General features: G+C 40.0%; 1 protein-coding gene across 1 annotated transcript in view; it reads left to right on the forward strand.

The window, feature by feature from the left end:
* LOC110174659 (phospholipid phosphatase-related protein type 4) overlaps positions 1 to 6595 on the forward strand; it is a 25542-nt gene extending 18947 nt beyond the window's left edge. Inside the window, exons 5-7 of the mRNA XM_020940764.2 lie at positions 3740 to 3797; positions 4056 to 4229; positions 4586 to 6595. Of these exons, the coding sequence (XP_020796423.1) occupies positions 3740 to 3797; positions 4056 to 4229; positions 4586 to 6166 (1813 nt within the window). The 3' untranslated portion in view covers positions 6167 to 6595. The remainder of the gene's footprint in view (positions 1 to 3739; positions 3798 to 4055; positions 4230 to 4585) is intronic.
* Positions 6596 to 24969: the final 18374 nt, after the last annotated feature.

The raw sequence follows: 24969 nt of genomic DNA on the forward strand, positions 1-24969 counted from the left end.
ACAACACACAACAACAACACACACACACAACAAACACACAACAACACACACAACACAGCCACCATCACACAGCACGGGCAGGTCAGACAAACACACAACAAACACACACACAACAAACACACAACAACAACACACACACAACAAACACACAACAAACACACAACAACACACACACAACAAACACACAACAACACACACACAACAAACACACAACACCACCGCCATCACGCAGGGCAGGTCACACAAACACACACACACACAACCACACACACACAACACACACACACAACAACACACACACAACACACAACACACACAACAACACACACACAACAAACACACAACAACACACACACAAGAAAACACACAACGCTGGATCCTTATTCATCTTCAGCCATTTCAGCTGCTCACGTCTTTGGGGATGAATAATGGCACCACTTTCTGAAACTATTGTGATAAAAATGTCACTTTTGTTTATTTACAGAGAAGATGTTGAACTTTGTGCCAGTTTTGTTTCATGTGAAAAGGCCCAGTAATTACAGAGATATGAACCATAAACCAGGCAGTTACACAGTAAACTCCTCACCTGGACAACCAGAACCACACATGGGATGAGCTGCATCCTAACATCCTGATTTGAGAGTGCGTGATTGACCAGTCAGAGAGACATATGGTCCCCTCAAGGTAAAAACAAACAGGGTTTACACGTAAAAAGGGGGGAAAGCAACATAAAGAAGTGAGAAACAGTGCAGATTCAACAATCAGCTCAGAATTAACAATTAAAGAACCAAACTATTATTTATTTCAGGTAAAAAAAAAAGTTATACATTTTATTCAGAATGTTATGAGAATTTTGGAGAGCAGCTGTGTTCTGCACTTAAAAGACACATGCTACAAATGAGCAGTTGTCGGTTGAATGGTCTTTAGTTTCAACTGAGGTTTGTCACACTCTGTGGTTTGACTCCAGACCCTTCTGAATTCAAACAGAATTAATTCACTTAGATTTATGAGGTGTTCAGATATAATTATATTTTAGTTTCTAAGGAACAGACCCCAACTGACTGGACACATCAGAGCAACATCATGTGACACTTTTGAGGAAGGCAGCAGAATGAAGTCAAAAGGTCCAGACAAATATCTGTCATCCAGCTCAGTTTTAAACTATGGCCTTTGTAGATTGTTGTGATGTCACATGACCACAGCGTCAGCATGCCATAACATGTGTTTATTTAATCTGTATTATGGTATTGAAATAAGTACTGAATATCTACAGCTTTTCTTTTCAAACCAGGGTTCACATGTCACTACTCTACACTTTTATTTATTCTGAAAATATTGTATTTGTTTTCTGTCTTATAAGTGGAACATTTTTAGATTAAACAGTAGGCTAAATTGGATGTGCCAGTAGGGGGCAGTAGTGAGAGAGTACAGGTTTGGCTGCAGACTGGTGGACTATAATTAGCCTGCTGCTTTTGGCACAGCTCTGCTCTGGCTTTGGAAGACAATGTTTCTAGTTCAACACAAATCATGATTTATGCAGAGTGTGGGGCAGCCGCACTTACATCGATTTATAATGGCAAGATTCAGTGGTTTCTGTTTCACACTGTCCTTTTCTCTGTACAATAGAAGGGTGTTGTACCATGAGTTATTCACCCTTTATCTCTACACAGCAGTCCTTAGAGCCACTGCTTTCACAGAGTACTATACTGGGTTCACATGACATCTCAATATTGTAGAGTCGCTCTGGTTTAAACGGGGCTGGAGGACACGTCATTATTCTCAGGTGGAGTTTGCTGTGGAACTGTCAGATTGAAGATGTGTTGACCTGGTTTAAGGTTCATATCTGTGTAAATACTGGACCTATTCACATGAAACAAAAACTGGAACAAGGGTGTCTTCTCTGTTGGTATAAAGGAACTAAAATGAATAGTTTTTTCACAATAGTTTCAGAAAGTACTGCCATTATTACTCTACTTAGTTAGTTAATTAGTTAGTTAGTTACTTAATGTCCCCGCAGGGAAATTTGTTTTCATGGTGGTACAAAAGGAACACCATTTCACAGGACAATCGCCCATCACAACACAGCGCAGAGAACACATAATACAAGCTTTCAAAAACAGTGATACTCCCCTTCAGTTAAATACTTAGACAGACAGTTCAGTGTTCACGCTATAGCTACTAATAAGCGTGTAAAACTGGCATTGAGCTAAAAATCAATCAAAAATCAACTTTCAGTAACAATGAGGAGACCAGATACACAGCTAACTACTGATATTTTGCTGCCGTTGCCATCAACATTCTCTGGTGGTGTGATGCTAACTGAAGAAACTACTTTGTCTGAAGCTCTGTTAGACTTTAATATGAGCTTTATTTGAACACAATCTGATCAGAAAAAAACTGATTGAAACTGCAGCAGGTTGTCCCTCACCTACTCTCCTAAACAGGATTATGTATTAATCACAATCTCCTGAAAATCTTCATCAGTGTTTGCTAATGTTTGCATGGTGTCACCAGTGTAACATCCATGTGGAACATCCCCAGAGTCATGTCACTGCGAAGTATCTAAGCCCCTGCTCCCCATCTGAAGTGATGACATCATCCAATTTGAGTGAATAAGTGAACAGAACTTATTGACCGATGTCCGTCTGTCCGATGAGGAAAGACTTGAGTATTCTCATGTCCACCGTGGTATTGTCTCAATAAAAATCCAAAAGGAAAACCAGTTTAGTCCCAGCCCCCTGCTCCTCCATAGTGAGTGTGTGAAGCTGGCGGTGTTGTGTGGAGTGGAGCTGATGGGAGCTGCAGTCTGGAGGGAGTGGGGGAGCACAGCAGAAGTAGGTCATGGAGCTCAGAGAAGAACAGGCCAGCTCTCATCTCTGCTCTGCCCAGGGCGAGAGGAGGGGAGCTGGGCACGCAGAGCCCGGGCTAAACAGGGGCAACCACTTAGTCAAGACTAGGCACTATAAACAAAGACCAGCTAATATTTTCACTTCTGATTAATGTGACAGAGGATCTATTGTTGCTAGCCTGCTTTGTTCTTTGGTCTTTGCATAATTCAACCATAAAGACTAGATTTCCTCTGTGCCCCTCCCTCCTGTCACTGTACGCCAATCAGAGCATGCTTCAAGGGATGGCTCCACACACAAGATGAATCTACTAGTATGACAGGAAGAGGTTTTGACTTTTTACTATAAATGAAGTGTTGAGTTCCACCCTCTCAAAGTATATCACAGAATTATTCTCCAAAATGGCTATTTCTCAAGATCTTGTCCCACACACTACATTTAGCTCTAAACAAATGAACTCTCAATACAGTCATTACAAAAGACTCCCCTTCTCCATCATGTCCAGCTCTTTAGCAGGCGTGTTGTCACTGCAGCCTCTCCTCCTCTTCAGTTTTGATCTTAAAGGAACTGTATGTGTCCTGTGCTCTTACTGTTTAAATAAAATACTATTACAGTCACAGCTCAACCTGCGTCTCCAGAGCCTAAACCTTCAGACAGAAACACACCCAAGTCTTATTCTCTGTATATGAACAGGCCATGACCATTTAAATCAGAGAGAGCCCCTTTTAGGTTTAAACCAACTGGATTTCAGCATTGAAGATGGCAGCACAAATGAGAGACTCATTCTGCTTTCTGATTGGATTATTACATATAGTATGACATTAATTCTTACATACAGTTATTTCAAGCACTGTCTGTATTATGAATATCTTCACAGTTGTTTTCTCTTACAGGAAGTCCTTCCCTTCTCAACATGCCACTCTTGCATCATTCGCAGCCGTCTATGTTTCGGTAAGAATCAAATAAATGTCAATGAGATGAGGGAGAAATAAAAAAAAAACTGTCTGCAGGTGAACAGGACATTTTTAGAGGTCAGTTTGCAGGTTTGTAGTCTCTAATATGTAATAGTCTAATGTGTAAATAAATATAGGTGTCAGTCATTTTGTGTGCACATTTTGTGACATACTGTATAAATCTGAAAAAAAAAAAAAGTTGTATCCTATCTGTTGCTCCCTGTGCTGACCAGCCCCTCTTTTGTGTTGTGTGCAGATGTACTTTAACAGCACTCTGACTGACTCGTCCAAACTGCTCAAGCCTCTGCTGGTCTTCTCCTTCATCATTAGTGCCATCATCTGCGGCCTGACCCGGATCATCCAGTACAAGAACCACGCTGTGGACGTCTACCTGGGCTTCCTGCTTGGAGGAGCCATCGCCGTGTACTTGGTACGACTCTGTGCCTGTTAGGGATGGGACCATAAGGCAGTAAGGTGTGCCATTCTAATGCCAAAATGTGGACTCATTTCCAGGTGCCATAGACAGAGTCCCTGGCTCCATGGAAAAGCAGAACAGATCGCAGCCTTGAGTTCATTATTAGTAAACTTCTGACTTCCGACTAGTCAACTTTTGACTAGAAAAAAAAAAAAAAAAAAACTACAGTTACTGGCCTTTTTTATTTTCATTTCTTTACTTGTGATGAAGTAAAGACTAAGCTTGTTTATCTGAGAGGACTGTCCATGACGTGTCCTCTGACCACATATGTCCTCATGTGTCCTCTGACCACATGTGTCCTCTGTTGTCAGGGCCTGTTCGCTGTGGGGAACTTTCAGCCCAGTGAGGACAGCTGTCCTGCTCCTGTGCAGCCCCAGAGGCCGTCCTGCTCCCTGCCCCACATCAGCCAGGAGGCTGTCATGCACCACATGCAGCTGAAGGCCATGGCCGGAGAAGCTCTACTGCCCACCTCTCACTCTGAGGGTCTGCTCCACCGAGGCCTTCCTCAGCAGAGGCCTGAGGATGGGCTCAAAGCTCACCCTGAAGGGGGCACTCTCTCCCCCCGTAGTGCTCAGAGTAAAGAGGCCTATATGGCCTTCAGCCACACCCTGCCTCGTGTGCACACGCCCCAGGCCATCGCCGCATACGAGGAAGCTGCCCGCCGCCATGCCGCCACCCTCCATCACGCCTCCATGGACTCCAGCCGCTCCAAACAGCTGCTCTCTCAGTGGAAGAGCAAGAACCACAAGTGCTCCCTGCAGGTTCCAGATTCTTTCTCCTCGTCCCTGGACTCATCTTCAGGGCAGTCCTCTCAGCACCCCCCACATCACGGCAGCATGGACCACCTCCACCCCGGTTCAGAGCCGTCCACCATGGGCCTAAACGGAGGCTTTGACTGTCATTCATACATGTCCAAGCTAGCAGTAGGCACTAGCACGACCTTACCCAGCAACTGTAGTGGCATCACTGGAGGTGCCAGGATCGCCATGCAGTCCCGGCCAGGATCTTCTCAACTCGTTCACATTCCAGAAGAAGCTCATGAGAACTACAACTCATCCCCGAGATCAGTGCCCGGAGGAGCACAGTGCGACAGCACAGGAGCTGGTGCAGGGCAGGCCAACTGGCAGAAGGCCGCTGAGAAGACCTGCCGGACTACAGATGCCCCGCCCAGGATCATGCAGGTGATCGCCATGTCCAAACAACAGGGTCTGCTCCAGACCTCCAAGAGCTTAGACGAAAGTAGTACAGGCACCACGACTCCGTGTCAGGGCCCCCCACGATACAGAGCACTCACCGACCAAGACAGCTCGAGCATGTCTGGAAGCACAGGCGCTATTGTGCGAATAGAGGCTCATCCAGAAAATAACAAACCTGTCATCCAGCCTCCTTCGACGGATGGGAGCGGATCATGGAGGTGGCGTTCCCTGGACCATGGCACAGGTGCTCGGGGTGGGGCCAGCCTGGAGCCCGGGGGAGGCCCTGCAGGTCTTAGGCAGTCCTTCGAGATGAACGATTTAAACCGCGATTCAGAGAGCTGCGAGTCCGGCTCTATGGACAGGAAACACCCCAATCACGTAGTTACCACCTCCGCCGCAGCCTGCACCCCTCCTGTGGTGACAGTGCACACACAGAGCATCCCAGGCCAGGCAGAGCAGAGGGCCCATCCTGCCGGTCTCTCCACCATACGGGTGACTCCAGGGGACGGGGGGTCTATCACTGGGGCAGGGGGCGAGAGTGCTTCTGAAACCCCCTCAGTCACATCCAGCCGAGAGTCCACACTCCGGAGGAAGGCCAACAACATCATCCTGATCCCAGAGAGGGCCAACAGTCCTGACAGCACCCGCAATATCTTCTACAAGGGAACGTCCATGGCTCCAGCTTTTAAGGAGTAACTGCAGCAGAACTCGGAGCCCCACGCATCCTGGAATGTGGATTTAACAAAAACAAATGAACCGAGTTGAGGCGGTAAATGTTGCACTAAAAACCTGGTAAAAATTAACTGCTGTCAGTTTAAGTAAATGTGCAGCTAAATAGAAGACCCACAAATGATTCTATGTGAACAGAAGTGCTCAGCTTGTGGTACATTCTGAGCCCATATTCCCTGTGGAGCAGTGATCCTGCTGCAGTCAAACAGAGCGGCTCGTGTACATATATGTGATGAGCATGATTTTGTATGTTTACACTAAAGCACAACCTCCCTGTGTAGTCTGAACAATCACTGTGTTAGCTCCTCCTGAGGACCACAGAAGGGCCCTGGAGTCAGCTCTGTCCAGGAAAAAAAAAAAAAAAGAGAAAAAAACATAGGGCAGCAGCAGACATAGTAGCAGGTTAGGCTAGTCCCTGTGTGTGACCAGTACCTCACACGTATTTAAAAAGATAAAAGGTGCTGTTGCAGACACCATGTGGAGTTCTATATGTGGACTGCTGATGTTTTGTACAGTCTTTATGTACTAGTGCACAATGGAGATACTGTTGGAACCATAAGTGTGCTTAGCCTCCTCCTGTAGCGATGAAGTCCAAAATGCTGTGACTGCACTGAGCTGCGTGAAGCTAACCTGTGTGTGCACTGTCCGGGACTACAGACCTGTACAAACTGCTTTTTATACAAACACAGTGCCAAAAATGTTTGATATGAAATGTAGCTGATGATTCTGATTTTGATTGCTCTCAATGTCACTGCCAAAAGCTAATGCTACAGTGCGCGAGGAAGTCCTCTGTTATTCAGGCTGTACTTCCATTCTGTCTTCACTGAACAAATCATTCAATCTTTATGCACAGTATACTTTTGTTTTAAAATCTGTCTACTTGCACTTGCTTCTGAATTAGCATTTGTATTTTCAGAGCTAAGGCTAGCATACTGCCTGAAACACGTGTCTGCCTGAAGAGTACGTCCTCAGCAGAGTAGCATTTTGTTTCCAGTGTAGCAGAAGGCCAATATGCAGCCATGGTTCTGATGCTGTGAGGATATGATTCAGAGTGCTTCCATTATTCAGACCAAGTTTGGACCATGTAGCAGAAGGACACATACATGTTCATGAGGGACTGTGCACAGAGCACCTAGACTGGCTTTGAAAACCAGACAGGATGAATTCATGATCTCGAGTCAGACTTGAGTCTAGATCTATCAATCCTGCCAGTCAAACTCAGAAGCAAACGTTCAAACTCTTATAGAAAATGCACAGGCTTGGGTCTGGTTTGGTTTGGTTGTGTCAGCATGGATCAGCTTTGGTTGGGTTGTGTCAGGTCGGGTCTAGCGGTGTCGGATTGGCTCTGGTTGAGTTGGATAGGTTTGTCTTGGGTCTGGTTGGGTTGGATAGGTTTGTCTTGGGTCTGGTTGAGTTGGATAGGTTTGTCTTGGGTCTGGTTGGGTTGGATGGGTTTGTTTTGGCTCTGGTTGGGTTGGATAGGTTTGTCTTGGGTCTGGTTGGGTTGGATAGGTTTGTCTTGGGTCTGGTTGGGTTGGATAGGTTTGTCTTGGGTCTGGTTGGGTTGGATGGGTTTGTTTTGGCTCTGGTTGGGTTGGATAGGTTTGTCTTGGGTCTGGTTGGGTTGGATAGGTTTGTCTTGGGTCTGGTTGGGTTGGATAGGTTTGTCTTGGGTCTGGTTGGGTTGGATGGGTTTGTTTTGGCTCTGGTTGGGTTGGATAGGTTTGTCTTGGGTCTGGTTGGGTTAGATGGGTTTGTCTTGGGTCTGGTTGGGTTGGATGGGTTTGTCTTGGGTCTGGTTGGGTTGGATGGGTTTGTCTTGGGTCTGGTTGGGTTGAATAGGTTTGTCTTGGGTCTGGTTGGGTCTAGTGGTGTCAGATTGGGTTAGGCTGGTTCGGCTTGACTGAGGTTGGGTTGTTCAGCTTGGATTGGCTTGTGGATGGATGTGATTGTGTTGTATTGGTGCTTTACAACAGTATATCTCCACACACTCACAGAAACTCTTCACTCTTCTCTGACTCCCAAACCCCTCTCAGTGAAACATCTGTGGTCTGGCCCAGTTTTCTTCAGAGCCACACAGTACTTGCCTGTAAGCACACAGCATTCTGTTGATGTAGGTCTGCAGTTTTCACAAAGTTCCACTATTGGATGATGTTTTACTTTTGGCAGGTAAGCAAGGGAAACACTGGTGCTGATTGATGCTTGTGACAGCACATCTTGCTGATTAGTGAGCCCAAAACTTTGCTTTAACCTTTGCCATTTCCAGCCAATGCCTAACCTCAACCTGAAACAGGCCTACAGCCAGACTAGAACAACACAGCCAATCAGAGGCCACGTTTCCCCTATCACCCCGTCAAAAAGAAGTTGGTGTTTGACTCTGTGCTGTGCAGGTGGACACAGACCTGGGTCACATGTGAGTGCCATGAGGTTTTTACACTATGTTTTATAACAAAAAAAACTCATGAAAATAGAATTTTGTAAAAGACTAGTTGTTGGTCAAAAGTCATATTTTCCTAAATCAGTGTTGGTGGTCTCCAGTGTAGAGAAGAATCCTGTTTGTTATATTTATGAACCTGTTTTTTGTTGTTTTTCAATCAAAAAAGAAAAAAAAAAAAGCCAAAGTACAGAAAGGAGAGATGTTTTGCATTAAAGCTGTACAGTCTGATGATAATTCTTTGTAACAGTTGCATGTCACTAGAGTTCATACTGTCCTCGTCCATCTCCAGAAATATGAGATTTATCTTTAGTATTCTTCACCAGTGTCTTACTTCACATGTGTGTCATGAATACAGACATTTTTGTCTCCTCCAAAATCCCCAATTACCTTCTTTCCTGATCTTGAAAAAATATTTTTATCCTGGTCCTGTTATTATGCTGATACTTTGCAATGTCATCACTCTGGGGGTGTTTTGCATCTATGTCTGGGGCAAATGTTCAGCAGATCTTTGAACACAGCCTGTTATGTTTTTTGAAACACATATTTTCAGGAGCCTGTGATCAATATGAGTGTTCATGGTCCTTATTAAGAGTGTGATTTTCAACTAAAACGTGAGAGTGACAAACTGAAAAACTGTTTACCAGTTTCATTTTATGTGTGAGAGATTTAATGGTACAAACCAGCTCACCTGTTGTGGTGTTCAGTCAGTTCTTTATTATCAGATTGTGAAGAATCTCAGACTAAAGTCTTAACTTGTGGTTCAGACAGAGCGGTGCCTCTAGTTGGCATTACGCCCCAGAGAATGTTGATGACATCAGATGCAAAGTGTCAGCTGAGCCAGTGTTCCCAAAGTGAGGTTGCTGTATGTCCACAAAACTATAGTATATGTTTTTAAAAGTTGGGATCACTTTATGAAACGATGTGCTACTCCTAATTACCTTTTAATAAAACATGAAAACGTATTTGTTATTGTTGTGCAGCATGATGTTATTTGGAGGAATTTGAGTTTGAAAACCCCTAATATACTTGGAAAACTGAAACATAAATGAGCTCTCTAATATGTGAATTCAAACCAAATGGAACAGATGAGTTCATACAGATATATTTATAACATTGTGGTATGGAATAATGATAATCATTCACTTTCTTCTATTGTGCACACATCATAACGTGGGGATTTTGTCAAATCGAATATATTTTATTAAAACAGATATTGCATTTTGTGAGAACTTAGATATTCTGACCAGCAATTACAACAGAAGTCATATTAACTGTACATGATTCAATTGAAAATAAAATATTTTGTAAAACACTTTGATATATGAATATTTTCTGCATCGGCCACTTGTACTTCAGAATAATCTAATCTTTTCTTGATGTCAGTTGAAGAAGAGCAGTGGAGTTGAGAATTTAAAGGGCATGTTCAGAGACAAATTCCATTACATGGATGTTTTATAAACAGCCAAAACTATGCCGATAAAATTATGTATTAATTTAAACAAAGAAAGAAAAAAGCATGACCCACAAACATATTCTGAATAATGTCAAATTTAGAAATTCAAATATATACACACAAATCCTGAAACATGAACTCACCATGCACTACATTTAATTTTGAAAATCACAAGAAATCATAATCATGTAGAGAAATACAGAAGCAACACAAATACAGATTTCTATCCTTTTTTTAAATTTATTTATTCAAAAATTTAAAATAGGAATCAAATGCATACATTAAAATTTTGAATCATAAACACACCATTCAAACAAATCATACACACAGGTTTAAAAACACGTGCGCACATTCAGAGTACATGCAGCAGCTCTGATTTGTGTGTGATTTGGTGATTTGTGTTTTTGCGTTTATGATGTCATTTGGTGTAAAATGACCACAGAAGCCCACTCAGCCCTTTAGATTCTCTGGACTTTTGGAGATGCAGGTCCTTCAGTTCTCCTGGTTCCACTTCAGGCACAGGGACTGTTCTCCATACGGTGTTTGTCGCTGACTGTGAGACACTGATTAGAGTGTCAGAGTTCTTTACAGCACCACACACACCTGCTCCAATAAACTCAAGATTCATGGTTCAAACTGTGCTATGATTTAATCTATATTTTTTACACTAAAAATGTTTAACAAAGATATATATGCAAAATTGACTTTTTTTGAGCTTTTAACCATGTTCTAGTGGTTTTCCCTCCCCATTTATTCACCTGGAGGGATTTGCATGTTTTTGTAAATTTGAAGGGATTTACATGTTTTTGCTTTTGTAGCTACCTGGCTCACACACTGAGCAGTTTTCAAAACTTTTTTTTTTTTTTCAGTCTTTATTTTCAAAACATAATTTTGATTATCAACATAATTTTGTCATGGATTATAATGATAGAGCTGATAAAAGTTGTTTTCTTTAATAAAAGTCAATATTGCATAATCTGTCCTCTTTAACTAACCTGTAATGAGTGCTCCCAGACTGCACTGAATGAAAATAGGCCAAGGCACAATGTTGCTTTAAATAATTTGCCATATCAGCACATTCCATCGGCATGGTGTTTATGAATTATGGATAGAAGAGTTTTAATTATTAATAGCTCCTTTGACATGACACATCTGTGCAGATTAAGACACAAGCCAACACAAGCTTAAGGTTAGACAGTGTTAGCTTTATTGGTAAAGGTAAAATATATGTGGATTTTTGACAGACTTCGTTTTTCTCATTGTATTTCACATGTTGTAAGTGTGCTGTTGTGTGTGGAGGAGAGGAGAGTCCATGCTGACCCCTCTGCCTCTGTGCACTGGTGATAGAGTGTGTAATATGGACCTGGAGAATGTCATAGCTTTTCCTGCTCACTGACCTTAGGACTAATAGGTGGCATTCACAACTGGAATTTAATTGTGTTCAAATCGCAGATGAACGGGCAGACAGTGTTACTGTGAGGGGATCTCCAAACGCAAATTAAACAAATCAAAACATGAAAAATAATTTACAGGTCCAGTGTGTTGCTTTTGTTTCTTCCTGGTTAAGTTGTGATTTCAAACCATACTTTAGAACATTCTCCATGGAGACATACAGTATGAGTCTTAGGCCATACTGTATGTCTGTATGTTATATGGAATATTATAGCCAAAATAACAACATTTGCATAGAGACAAGGGCCTCCTCCAGGTTAAATAAGTGTCAAGTTTGTTGAGATGCAAACCCACTCAAATAAGGACGGATGTTTTTCAAGTTTTCACATTAGTGATGACCACAACCAAACAAAAAAAAGAAAGAAAGAAATTAACATAACATGGCTTTATTCATACTCTATTCTTGTGCTTAAATGTAAATGCTATACAAACATGTCATATGAAGTGTGGCTTGAGTGCTGCACAGAGACGACATTCAACTTGATGGCATTTTAGTTCCACGTGGACAGGCCCAGTAATAACACAGACATTAGCCATAAAAAATCTACGTGTTGAAACTGAAATTCTGACTTTTTCAGTTTCAACACCACATGAACATACATAACACTACATGAACATACATAACACCATATGAACATACATAACACCATATGAGCATACATAACACTATATGAACATACATAACACTATATGAACATACATAACACTATATGAACATACATAACACTATATGAACATACATAACATCACATGAACATACATAACACCACATGAACATACATAACACTATATGAACATACATAACACTATATGAACATACATAACACCATATGAACATACATAACACTACATGAACATACATAACACTACATGTGAACATACATAACACTACATGAACATACATAACACTACATGAACATACATAACACTACATGTGAACATACATAACACTACATGAACATACATAACACTACATGTGAACATACATAACACTACATGAACATACATAACACTACATGAACATACATAACACTACATGTGAACATACATAACACTATATGAACATACATAACACTATATGAACATACATAACACTATATGAACATACATAACACTATTAGGGGTGTCAAATTATCGCGTTAATTGCGATTAATTAATTACAGTCATATTTAGCGCGTTATGTTTTTTAATCGCGTTAATCTCATTTTTAATCTCTAACTTTAGTGTTTCTGTATGCGAGTTGCTTTATTATAAAACCTGTTTTTATGTGTTGTTGGGACAATAACACACACACACACACACACACACAAAAAACACATTTATAAAATTTTTTTATTTCGGTAATTCCTCTCATTACCGGAAACCCACACAAAACGCGCGCAGTAAGAGCGATGTGAACGTCATGTTAAAGTTGGCGGCGTCAGGCACAGTGGACGAGGTCGTAGAGCCAGTAGAACAGAGGCAGCAGTGCACAGGTAAAAACACATTTGTGTCTTGGAAATTATTCTCCCGACGTGAAATATAAAAGAAAATAACAAATATCGGCTGAAAACAACCTGCATAGGCTCATGATGTCTGCACTACTGTCCTATAGTGACCTGCCACATGAGGGGACACGCACACAAACACACACAAACACAAACACACACAAACAAACACACACCTTCATCATCGTCATTAACCTGAGAACGCGCGGACCACATTTCCTTCCGTAGACACTGCGCGGACATCGCTGTCCTCCCGTGAGCCGCGTGTGGATCGTGTTTTCTTGCGTACGCTGCGTAAACCGCGCTTCCTCCTGTGCGCCTCTAAACCAGAACTAACACCAAGACTAAAACCAGGACTAAACCAGGACTAAACCAGAACTAAAACTAGAACTAAAACCAGGTCTAAACCAGGACTAAACCAGAACTAAAACCAGAACTAAAATCAGAACTAAAACCAGGTCTAAACCAGGACTAAACCAGGACCAAACCAGAACTAACACCAGGACTAAAACCAGGATTAATCCATTCCAGGACTAAACTAGGACTAAAGTAGGACTAAAGCAGGTCTAAACCAGGACTAAAACCAGGACTAAAACCAGTGATATCATATATAAAGCATTTCTCTCTCAATAATATTTTTAATATGGTTAAGGAAAGACTGGACTTTTTATTGTCTTTAAGTAGACAAAAGTTATTATGTTCAGATTTCCTCGTCTTTGCTACTTTACAGCAAACAGTTTCTTATTCATGGAGACTTGGGCTCAACAGCCAATTTGGAGAGATTTGTTAAACAATAAATGACTTTATAAAGTCACTTTTTTTGTTCTATATCAGTCTTTTGATCTGCCACAATAATGTAATAATGAATTTAAATGAAAATACCTCAAATTGAAGGCTTTTCTCAGCTATTTTTAGGTGAGATTAAAATGAGATTAATTAAATTAATTAATTACAGATCATAATTAATTAATCTCTAAATTTTTTTAATCGCATGACAGCACTAAACACTATATGAACATACATAACACTATATGAATATACATAACACTATATAAACATACATAACACTACATGTGAACATACATAACACCATATGAACATGAATAACACCATATGAACATACATAACACCATAGGAACATACATAACACTACATGAACATACATAAAACTATATGAACATACATAACACTATATGAACATACATAACACTATATGAACATACATAACACTATATGAACATACATAACACTACATGTGAACATACATAACACTATATGAACATACATAACACTATATAAATATACATAACACTATATAAACATACATAACACTACATGTGAACATACATAACACCATATGAACATACATAACACCACATTAACATACATAACACTACATGAACATACATAAAACTACATGAACATACATAACACCACATGAACATACATAAAACTACATGAACATACATAACACTATATGAACATACATAATACTATATGAACATACATAACACTATATGAACATACATAACACTATATGAACATACATAACACCACATGAACATACATAACACTATATGAACATACATAACACCACATGAACATACATAACACTATATGAACATACATAACACTATATGAACATACATAACACTACATGAACATACATAACACCACATGAACATACATAAAACTACATGAACATACATAACACTATATGAACATACATAACACTATATGAACATACATAAGACTACATGAACATACATAACACCACATGAACATACATAAAACTACATGAACATACATCACACTATATGAACATACATAGCACTATATGAACATACATAACACTATATGAACATACATAACACTACATGTGAACATACATAACACTATATGAACATACATAATACTATATGAACATACATAACACCATATGAACATATATAACACTACATGAACATACATAACACCACATGAACATACATGACACTACATGAACATACATAACACTATATGAACATACATAACACTATATGACCATACATAACACTATATGAACATTAATAACACCACATGAACATACATAACACTATATGAACATACATAACACTATATAAACATACATAACACTACATGTGAACATACATAACACTATATGAACATACATAACACCATATGAACATACATAACACTACATGAACATACATAACACTACATGAACATACATAACACCACATGAACATACATAAAACTACATGACCATACATAACACTATATGAACATACATAATACTATATGAACATACATAACACTATATGAACATACATAACACTATATGAACATACATAACACTACATGTGAACATACATAACACTATATGAACATACATAATACTATATGAACATACATAACACTATATGAACATACATAACACTATATGAACATACATAATACTATATGAACATACATAACACTATATGAACATACATAACACTATATGAACATACATAACACTATATAAACATACATAACACTACATGTGAACATACATAACACTATATGAACATACATAACACCACATGAACATACATAACACTACATGAACATACATAACACTATATGAACATACATAACACTATATGAACATACATAACACCATATGAACATACATAACACTACATGAACATACATAACACTACATGAACATACATAACACTACATGAACATACATAACACTACATGAACATACATAACACTACATGAACATACATAACACTACATGAACATACATAACACTACATGAACATACATAACACTACATGAACATACATAACACTACATGAACATACATAACACTATATGAACATACATAACACCATATGAACATACATAACACTATATGAACATACATAACACCATATGAACATACATAACACTACATGAACATACATAACACTATATGAATTACACAAAACTGTGAAATGCTCAAAAAATGACATTGTTTTCCAGGTCAATATTGTATTTATCTATTCTTTACTTCAAACACAAATTTCATTCAGTCCATAGTTAAAAAGAAACACTGGACACAAAAACACACAAGGCAACCACATGAGTCCTTACAGTTCAAAGTGTTAAAGTGTGGAGTTTCAGTGCTTTCTGAGCAGAGGTGTAGCATCATGAGCCCATTTGAGAATTGGTCAACGCCATATGTTGTATTCATCTTAAAATCTAAATCATTTACTTCTGATCAACATAAACACTTAAAAGAACAGAGCACCACACGAGCACTAATGACAGTGAGGAAGAGTCATTGATATTTACAACTGTCTTGTGATGTACTTACACTTTTGTCCAGTGGAGGGCAATGTGCACGTTATGATGACAGCTAAACCTGGAGGCTCGCTCCATTTCAACTGGGAAATACATACTTATGTGAAAGCTGCAAATGTCATGTGTGTGTGTGTGTTTAATACAGTATCATCTATTTTGGTTTCAACATTCGTGGTTATTTATATTAGTCAGGGAGCCAAAGTCTCAAAAGCTCTAGAAAATGGGTTGAACCTGACATCGCCTGCCATAGTTTTTATTTGTGTTTTTTTTGTTAACTGTGACCCTGACGACCAATAATTGGAGGGTCTGCTCTTCCGAAAATATCGCGAAAAAAAAATTGTGGCCATTTTAGTGTAGATAGGGGTGTCAAATTATCACGTTAATTGCGATTAATTAATTACAGTCATATTTAGCGCGTTATGTTTTTTAATCGCGTTAATCTAATTTTTAATCTCTAACTTTAGTGTTTCTGTATGTGAGTTTCTTTATTATAAAACCTGTTTTTATGTGTTGTTGGGACAACAACACACACACACACACACATTTATACATTTTTTTATTTCGGTAATTCCACTCATTGCCGGAAACCCACACAAAACGCGCGCAGTAACAGCGTAAGTAAACGTCATGTTAACGTTGGCGGCGTCAGTCGCACAATGGACGAGGTCGAAGAGCCAGTAGAACAGAGGCAGCAGTGCACAGGTAAAAACACATTCGTGTCTTGGAAATTATTCTCCCGACATGAAATATAAAAGAAAATAACAAATATAATATCGGCTGAAAACAACCTGCATAGGCTCATGATGTCTGCACTACTGTCCTATAGTGACCTGCCACATGAGGGGACATGCACACAAACACAAAAACACACACAAACACACACAAACAAACACACACCTTCATCATCGTCATTAACCTGAGAACGCGCGGACCACGTTTCCTTCCGTAGACACTGCGCGGACACCGACGTGAGCCGCGTGTGGATCGTGTTTTCTCGCGTACGCGGCGTAAACCGAGCTTCCTCCTGTGCGCCTCTAAACCAGAACTAACACCAAGACTAACACCAGGTCTAAACCAGGTCTAAACCAGGACTAAACCAGGACTAAACCAGAACTAAAACCAGAACTAAAACCAGGTCTAAACCAGGTCTAAACCAGGACTAAACCAGAACTAAAACCAGAACTAAAACCAGAACTAAAACCAGGTATAAACCAGGTCTAAACCAGGTCTAAACCAGGTCTAAACCAGGTCTAAACCAGGACTAAACCAGGACTAAACCAGGACTAACACCAGAACTGACACCAGGACTAAAACCAGGATTAATCCATTCCAGGACTAAACTAGGACTAAAGTAGGTCTAAACCAGGTCTAAACCAGGACTAAAACCAGTGATTTCATATAAAAAGCATTTCTCTATCAATAATATTTTTAATATGGTTAAGGAAAGACTGGACTTTTTATTGTCTTTAGACAAAAGTTATTATGTTCAGATTTCCTCGTCTTTGCTACTTTACAGCAAAGAGTTCCTTATTCATGGAGACTTGGGCTCAACAGACAATTTGGAGAGATTTGTTAAACAATAAATGACTTTATAAAGTCACTTTTTTAAATCTATATCAGTCTTTTGATCTGCCACAATAATGTAATAATGAATTTAAATGAAAATACCTCAAATTGAAGGCTTTTCTCAGCAATTTTTAGGTGAGATTAAAATGAGATTAATTAGATTAATTAATTACAGATCATAATTAATTAATCTCTCAATTTTTTTAATCGCATGACAGCACTAAGTGTAGGTAACCTTCATTTTGTGATAGAACATTTTGAAAAATGAAAAATTTTCTCAAATCCTCAGTGGATTGGGTAAGCTGTCTACAAATGCATTCCAGATGCAAAGAACATATGTGGTGACAAGATTCAGTGAAAAAAATATTCATAAAACACATTTCTACATGATTTTGGCTCAATTTAATGCCAAAAAATAAGGCATTTTTTCACATTTTTCCAATATGTTCATCTTTACCTCATTGGCAATCAACTATTCCCCCAAGTTTTGACATCAGCCAATATGCCATTCTTTTCTTCAAACAGTATAGTCATTCCACAGAAAAAAATAGAAAAATCCAACCAAAATCAATGGATCTGTGATGATTTCATTACCATCAACAGGCCCAGAACCTCAATAGAAATTTAGGCTCCTCTCAACATTCCATAAGGCACACTGGATATTTAGCATGGTTGTTAATGTCCACATTATTAAAAATCATGGTCCCTCACTCCACCTTGTTCACGAATTTAAAAAGTCAACGCCAAAGCAAAAGGCACCAGCTGTTCACCAAGAAACACCTTCCACTGCAAAGAGACCAAGACGTGATGTTTCTGTAAAACCACAAGAACAAGAAAGTGTAGCTCAGTCTGTTTGTCTTCTGTACGTCTTACTTAACAAATGGGATTTTACTTTGATGTTGCTCCACATACAAAATGTTCTATGCAAACTCAGGATGAGTTAGGCAGTCAAAGATTTCCTTTTTGGTTCTTCCTGTGGATCAATCCTGCCCATCACCTTCACCTTCCACTATTTTTTAATTCCGTTGTGAAGAGAAACAGTTTGAACAGAGGTTTGATTCACTTTTGCATTTATGGAGTTTGCAAACAAATTTCTCTAGTCGTTTTCCACTGTTAGGATCCAACAACCACACAATTAACGATATCTGAATCACAAAACTAAAATATGACAATATCAGAACCAGAAACAAAAGTGATATGGTTCAAAAGACTTGAAAAGATCGACTTTGACAATAAATTCCACTGGGAAAACAAACATGGAGGTTTGATGCTCACTCTTTTGGAAAATCCTTCCCAGTATGAATTGCACAATGACCGGAAGTCTGAGATTCTTGATGCATCTGTAGGACGCCCAACAAAACCTCATATTGGAAAAATGTGAAAAAAATGCCTTATTTTTTGGCATTAAATTGAGCCAAAATCATGTAGAAATGTGTTTTATGAATATTTTTTTCACTGAATGTTGTCACCACATGTGTTCTTTGCATCTGGAATGTATTTGTAGACAGTTTACCCAATCCACTGAGGATTTGAGGAAATTTTTCATTTTTCAAAATTTTCTATCACAAAATGAAGGTTACCTACACTAAAATGGCCACAATTTTTTTTCGCAAAATTTCCGGAAGAGCAGACCCTCCAATTATTGGTCCTCATAGTTACAGTTAACAAAAAAAACACAAATAAAAAGTATGGCAGGCGATGTCAGGTTCAACCCATTTTTGAGACTTTGGCTCCCCGACTATATAAAAGTAAGACAAACCCTACAGGCCCCTTTCCTCCATCTGAAATGATGACATCATACAAAATTAGAATATCAGCACAACATATCCTATTGAGCAGGTTACCATAGTAACCAATGTGGGCTGCTCCACACGTGCACTGGTCAAGTCTGACACATAGCACATTTTCATTTGTTCAGTTTTATTTGATTAATACTGTTTTAGATGCCATTGTATAATTACATAGAAAGTATGGAGTCATACAGCTTATAGTTATTTCTCATTTCTGTCCTTTCTTCTGGTTGTGTAAATTTCAGGATAGTTAGCTACACAGCAGCGCCCTCCACTGGACACATACTGAAGTATACCTGCAAGGACCAAAGTACTCACTGTTAACACATACACCACTGTCAAAATATCAGCAACGATTTCTTTATTTATTTTTTTATATATTTAGCACAGGTACTATCCACCAAACCAAGTCAGAATTAGAACCACATGAAAACCTGTCTGACACACACACACACACACACACACATTTGAACATTCTTATTCTCATCCCTGTGCTTCCATTTCCACCACTGTGTGCCTGAGCTGGTCTCCTGAATACTGCACACTCACGTACTCCGTACGAGTGTTGTCACTGTGCTAACATTTCATATTCGATTTTGATATTAAGGAATAAACTCGATACTTAATACCGATCCTAACACCAAAAATGATAATAAAACACACACTCTTTACTTAGACGATAGAATGTGATTTTCCACATTACATTGTAGAACTTTCTTTCCTATTCCCATGTGTGTTATATGTGTGTAATGGTCAGTGGTGCAGTAGGTTCATGTTGGTCCGTGTGTATACTAGTCTATGTGCTCTTGTACGTGTTCTGATACAACTCAACATCATTATAAAGATATTCAGGAAAGGTTCATTTCTGTACTATGAATGAGACTTGTTTAGTATCGATACCACCTGCTCAAATGAGTATTTAGTTTCAGTGCTGTTATTAGTATCAGATTTCAGCACTGCTCTGTATTCTTCCAGTGCACAGTTGAATGTTGGTGTGTGTGAGAGGTTCAGAGTGAGAGAGGGAGGCTGGAGCACACAGCAGCCTGACCCCAGCTCCAGACTGCACCACTGTCATTCATCACTCACATGTATCTTCATAGTGTTACTGCTATACTATACGACAATCCCCTGGCCAGAGCTACAAAGAGGTTTTCTGCCATGAGTCTGATACTTCTTAATATTTCTCTGTATCTTTTAACACAGTGTGGGACATCAGTCTGGTTAGGACACACTCCTCTGCATCTCAAGCCAGTGTGACCAGATGAGGGCGCTAGATAACCAGACTAAATACTTCAGTTGTTGAAGCCACGCCATCCCCAATATAAAGTCAAATGTACCCAGCACAGGTTAGCTTTGACTTAACAGCGACCTACAAGTTACACTTTTTTATTCCAAAATAATGGTAAATTATTGAGTTTACACGTCTTTTACCCCATTGCAGCTCACATCACTTCACATGAGGATAAAGGTTCTTTACAGGTATGCAGCAGGATACATCCTAGGCAGGGCCTTACCTCCACATCACCACAGAACATGGAACATTTCTCAGCATAGAGGAGAGGTCTGTCACCATGAGCCCATCAACAATATCATCCGAACATGTTCACAATGAACTACAACAGCTTCAGAAGCTCAGCAGGGCCAGACCTGGTTAGTACTTGGCTGGGAGACCACTGGGAAAATCAGGTGCCAAAGTGAGGCGCCAGTGGCAACAGACTGTTGTTGTGTCCATAAGCAAGACACTTCACTCACATTGTCTAGTATTAAAGTGGTGTGTGTGCAAGTGTTATTATTATTATTATTATTATTATTATTATCACTGCTATTTCAACTGGAATTATATTGTATTAGATTGATCAATAATAGATCAATAATATTGTGAAGGCACGATAAACAGCCAGTGCTTTTCTTACTGCTGCTGCTACTAAAACTAATATTTGTAGTCTGGTCATGAGTCTTGTCTTCACAGGTACTGAAACTATATGAGCCAATAGTGTGACACTGTCAGGCATTTAGAATAAAATAAGGATTTCCTGAGCTGCCTGAGTAAATTACAGAAGCTCAACAGGGCCAAAACTCACATTTAATAATGTGTATTATTCTGAGGGTAATGCAGTGTTGTGCTGTAGTCACATAAAGACTTAAGTGCCTGGTGCTGAGTTCTATGTTTATCCAGAGCGCCCCTGCTCGGCTCTGGAGCTGTTACCGTGGAAACCGCAGAGCGAGCTGTGATTGTGTCATGATGAGCCCGGCAACAGCAGAATCAGCCAAATGTGATCACAGAGCGACCGGCACAGATCTGTGTACAGTCATTTTACTGTTTCTATGTGACCACAGAGCGATGGCGTTTGGTATTTGGTGGCTTAGGGCAAAGCACTGTCACTCACAGCAAGCAGAATGTTTCACCCTGTGTTGGGTGAGAATCCCCCGGGCATTCTGTTTAACCCCATCTGCCCTAAATCCTCCAGTTTAGGTAGTCCTGACCAAGACCTGGTCATGATCTGGAGATAGGTCCCTGGACGCCCTCTGCCCCCTGCAGCACTGAAGAATGCAGAGGACACATTTCTCTGAGAGAGAGTCTTTATTGTCCTTCATCAGTTCTCCTCGCTCACACACAGATCTTGATGGTAGAATCCCCGTATCCTCCTCCTCTCTGATCTGGAGTAAGGACTGTTGCTATGGTAACTGCCTCCTTTAGCTGCAGAGCTGAGTGTGCCTCTGTGTAAGATCACAGAGACAAAGCTTTCAGTATGAATGAGCATAACCCAGAGGACAGGAGCCTGTACCTGAGCACTACTGAGCACGTGCAGGAGGAGCACCAGGGCAGGGGGCGGGGCTAACAACCAGGAAGTGTTTGACTTTTGGGGCCCTTAATGTTTGTGGTGGGGCCTCTTCAATCTTTATGAAATGGTTCACAGCCTGATGTAGACTGACTTTGGTTCTGTTATTATCCTGGTCTAGTCCTGATATATTTCTGGTTTATTTAATCTCAGTTTAGTTCCACTTTAATGTGGTGTGTGCAGCTTTTTTCTTCTTTGGCCTGGAGCAGGACCTCTTACTGCTTGTTTCTATGGAATTTTTTTAAATTTATTTTTTTTTATCTATAATAGTGTGTAATAGTGAGTTCTTCTCTCAAACAGAAAACACTTTACAGTCACCACACCAGTTTGTCAAAGTCTGATCCTGTCAGATCTCAGAAGATCAGCAGGGCTGGGCCTGGCAGTACTTGGAGACCACTGGGAAAATCAGGTGCCACAGAGGGGCGCCAGTCACAAAAAACTGTCATTGTGTCCTTAGGCAAGGCACTCACTGCCTAGTAAAAAAGTGCAGTGTGCATGGTGGTGGTGGGAGGGGCGGATGGTGCAGATTGGCAGTCTTGCTTCTGTTCTTCTGTCAGTCTTATATATATATGTGTGTGTGTGTGTGTGTGTGTGTGTGTGTGTGTGTGTGTGTGTCTGTGTGGGTGTGGGTGTGTGTGTGTATGTGTGTGTGTGTGATGTCATGTGATAAAACAGGAAGTGCTCCACTGTGTTTTTAAACTTCATACACGTTTACTAAAATGATGTGGATCATTTCAGACGTGTAATTGCCTATCTGAAAACCAGCACTTTATGACATCACAAGGTACGTTAGAGGATTTTGAAGTTATAGACAGATTAATAATAAAGAGTTACTCAGACATGTGAAAATGAAACAAACACAAGTTGACTTTTTGATGAGATAATAACATTCTAGCCTGGCCTTTACACACTCGGGGGCAGGTATGACTTCTGACCAGTTTGTGTCGTACGACTTTGAAGTTATATATAGACCTGCTCTCACTGTCTGCAGAGCCTACAGAGCTACAGCGGACGGGCAGAAGGGGTTTCTATACTCTGTAAATCAACTGAGATTTAGCAGGTTTTATTCTGGATGTCTCACTTATCACCGTGTGTTAAGTGTCTTGCTGAAGTGCACAACAACACTAGGGAGCAGTTGGAACTTGAAAAGAGAATGTTAATATTCCAGCATTATAGCATGTTTGGGGTGAGGAAACAATGTTATAACATGGTAAAAAGCTAAAAAAAAATTAAAAAAAAAAAAAAGCTGCTTTTGCAAAATATCTGTATTTATATCTGTAAAACTGGAGGACAAAGATAGTACAATGCAATGGGGTGTGGGCGTCTTGAGCATTAATTAAATTAAAGATTAAAGATGAGTCAAACATGCACGAACAAATACAACTTCAGACGGTCAATGAAGAGGAAACTACAGAAACAAAGTTGAAAACAATGAAGGTGTGAAAATAACACCTTAAATACTCGTCCTTTGTCCTCCGCTCTGCCCTTCCTGCTTTCTTCTCATATGTCACTATCCACTTCTGTCCCACAGCCTGATCCACCAACTGTTTGTGGAGGTATTCTGGGCTCACACTTACACACACACACACACACACACACACATACACACCAGAGGGAGGAGGGAGGAGGGAGCAAAAGAAGAGAGAAAGAGAGAGAGAGCTGCCCACACACTCCTCTCTCGGCTCCTGATGCTAGCGCCGCTCCTCCTGCCTCCTCTGTGGCACATCTAGGCGCTGGACCCACGTCGCGGTGAGTGCTTTTACTTTGTTAGCCCGGTGTGAGGAGGGGGCTGTGGGGTGGTTAGCACAGAGGGTCTGGGATGTTCTGATCCTTTAATGTGCTCAGAGTGTGTGTGTGTGTGTGGATCACAGCGGGGGGCAGGTTTAACTTAGCACTTTCACTCCACTGAGGGAAACGTGTGTGTGTTTTAATGGTCCGAGTCCCTCTGCCCCTCGTTCCTCTACACACCGCACTACAGCCCCTGCTCCGGGCTGTGGTGCAGCTACAGGAATTTAAAGGAGACGTTTTACCTCAACAAACAGCGTCTTAGCAAAACACAGTTACAAGACTTTGTTTAAAAGAATGCAATTTTATTCCAAGTTTGGCCATTTTTAGGTTTAAATTTTCACTTCCTGGATGGAAATCATGACATCACACTATAGGGAATTCCTCAACTGTTACCTAGCAACCGTACTGTACTCTGGGTTCAAACTCCTCTAATGTACACAGAAATAATTATTCGGCAAATAAATATCTGAAATAATCTTGAAAGTATCAGAAAAACAAAAAAAAACAAAAAAAAAACTGTTTTGTGCATGTAAATTGTGCCTCTAGGACAAAATGTAATTTGGAAAATGATCCTGTTCATTTCAAGATATTTCTCAACTTTCTTCTTGAATTGCTTCTTGA

This window comes from Boleophthalmus pectinirostris, unplaced genomic scaffold, assembly GCF_026225935.1.
Source record: "Boleophthalmus pectinirostris isolate CB_2022bp ecotype Guang Dong unplaced genomic scaffold, ASM2622593v1 HiC_scaffold_15, whole genome shotgun sequence".
NCBI lineage: Eukaryota > Metazoa > Chordata > Actinopteri > Gobiiformes > Gobiidae > Boleophthalmus > Boleophthalmus pectinirostris.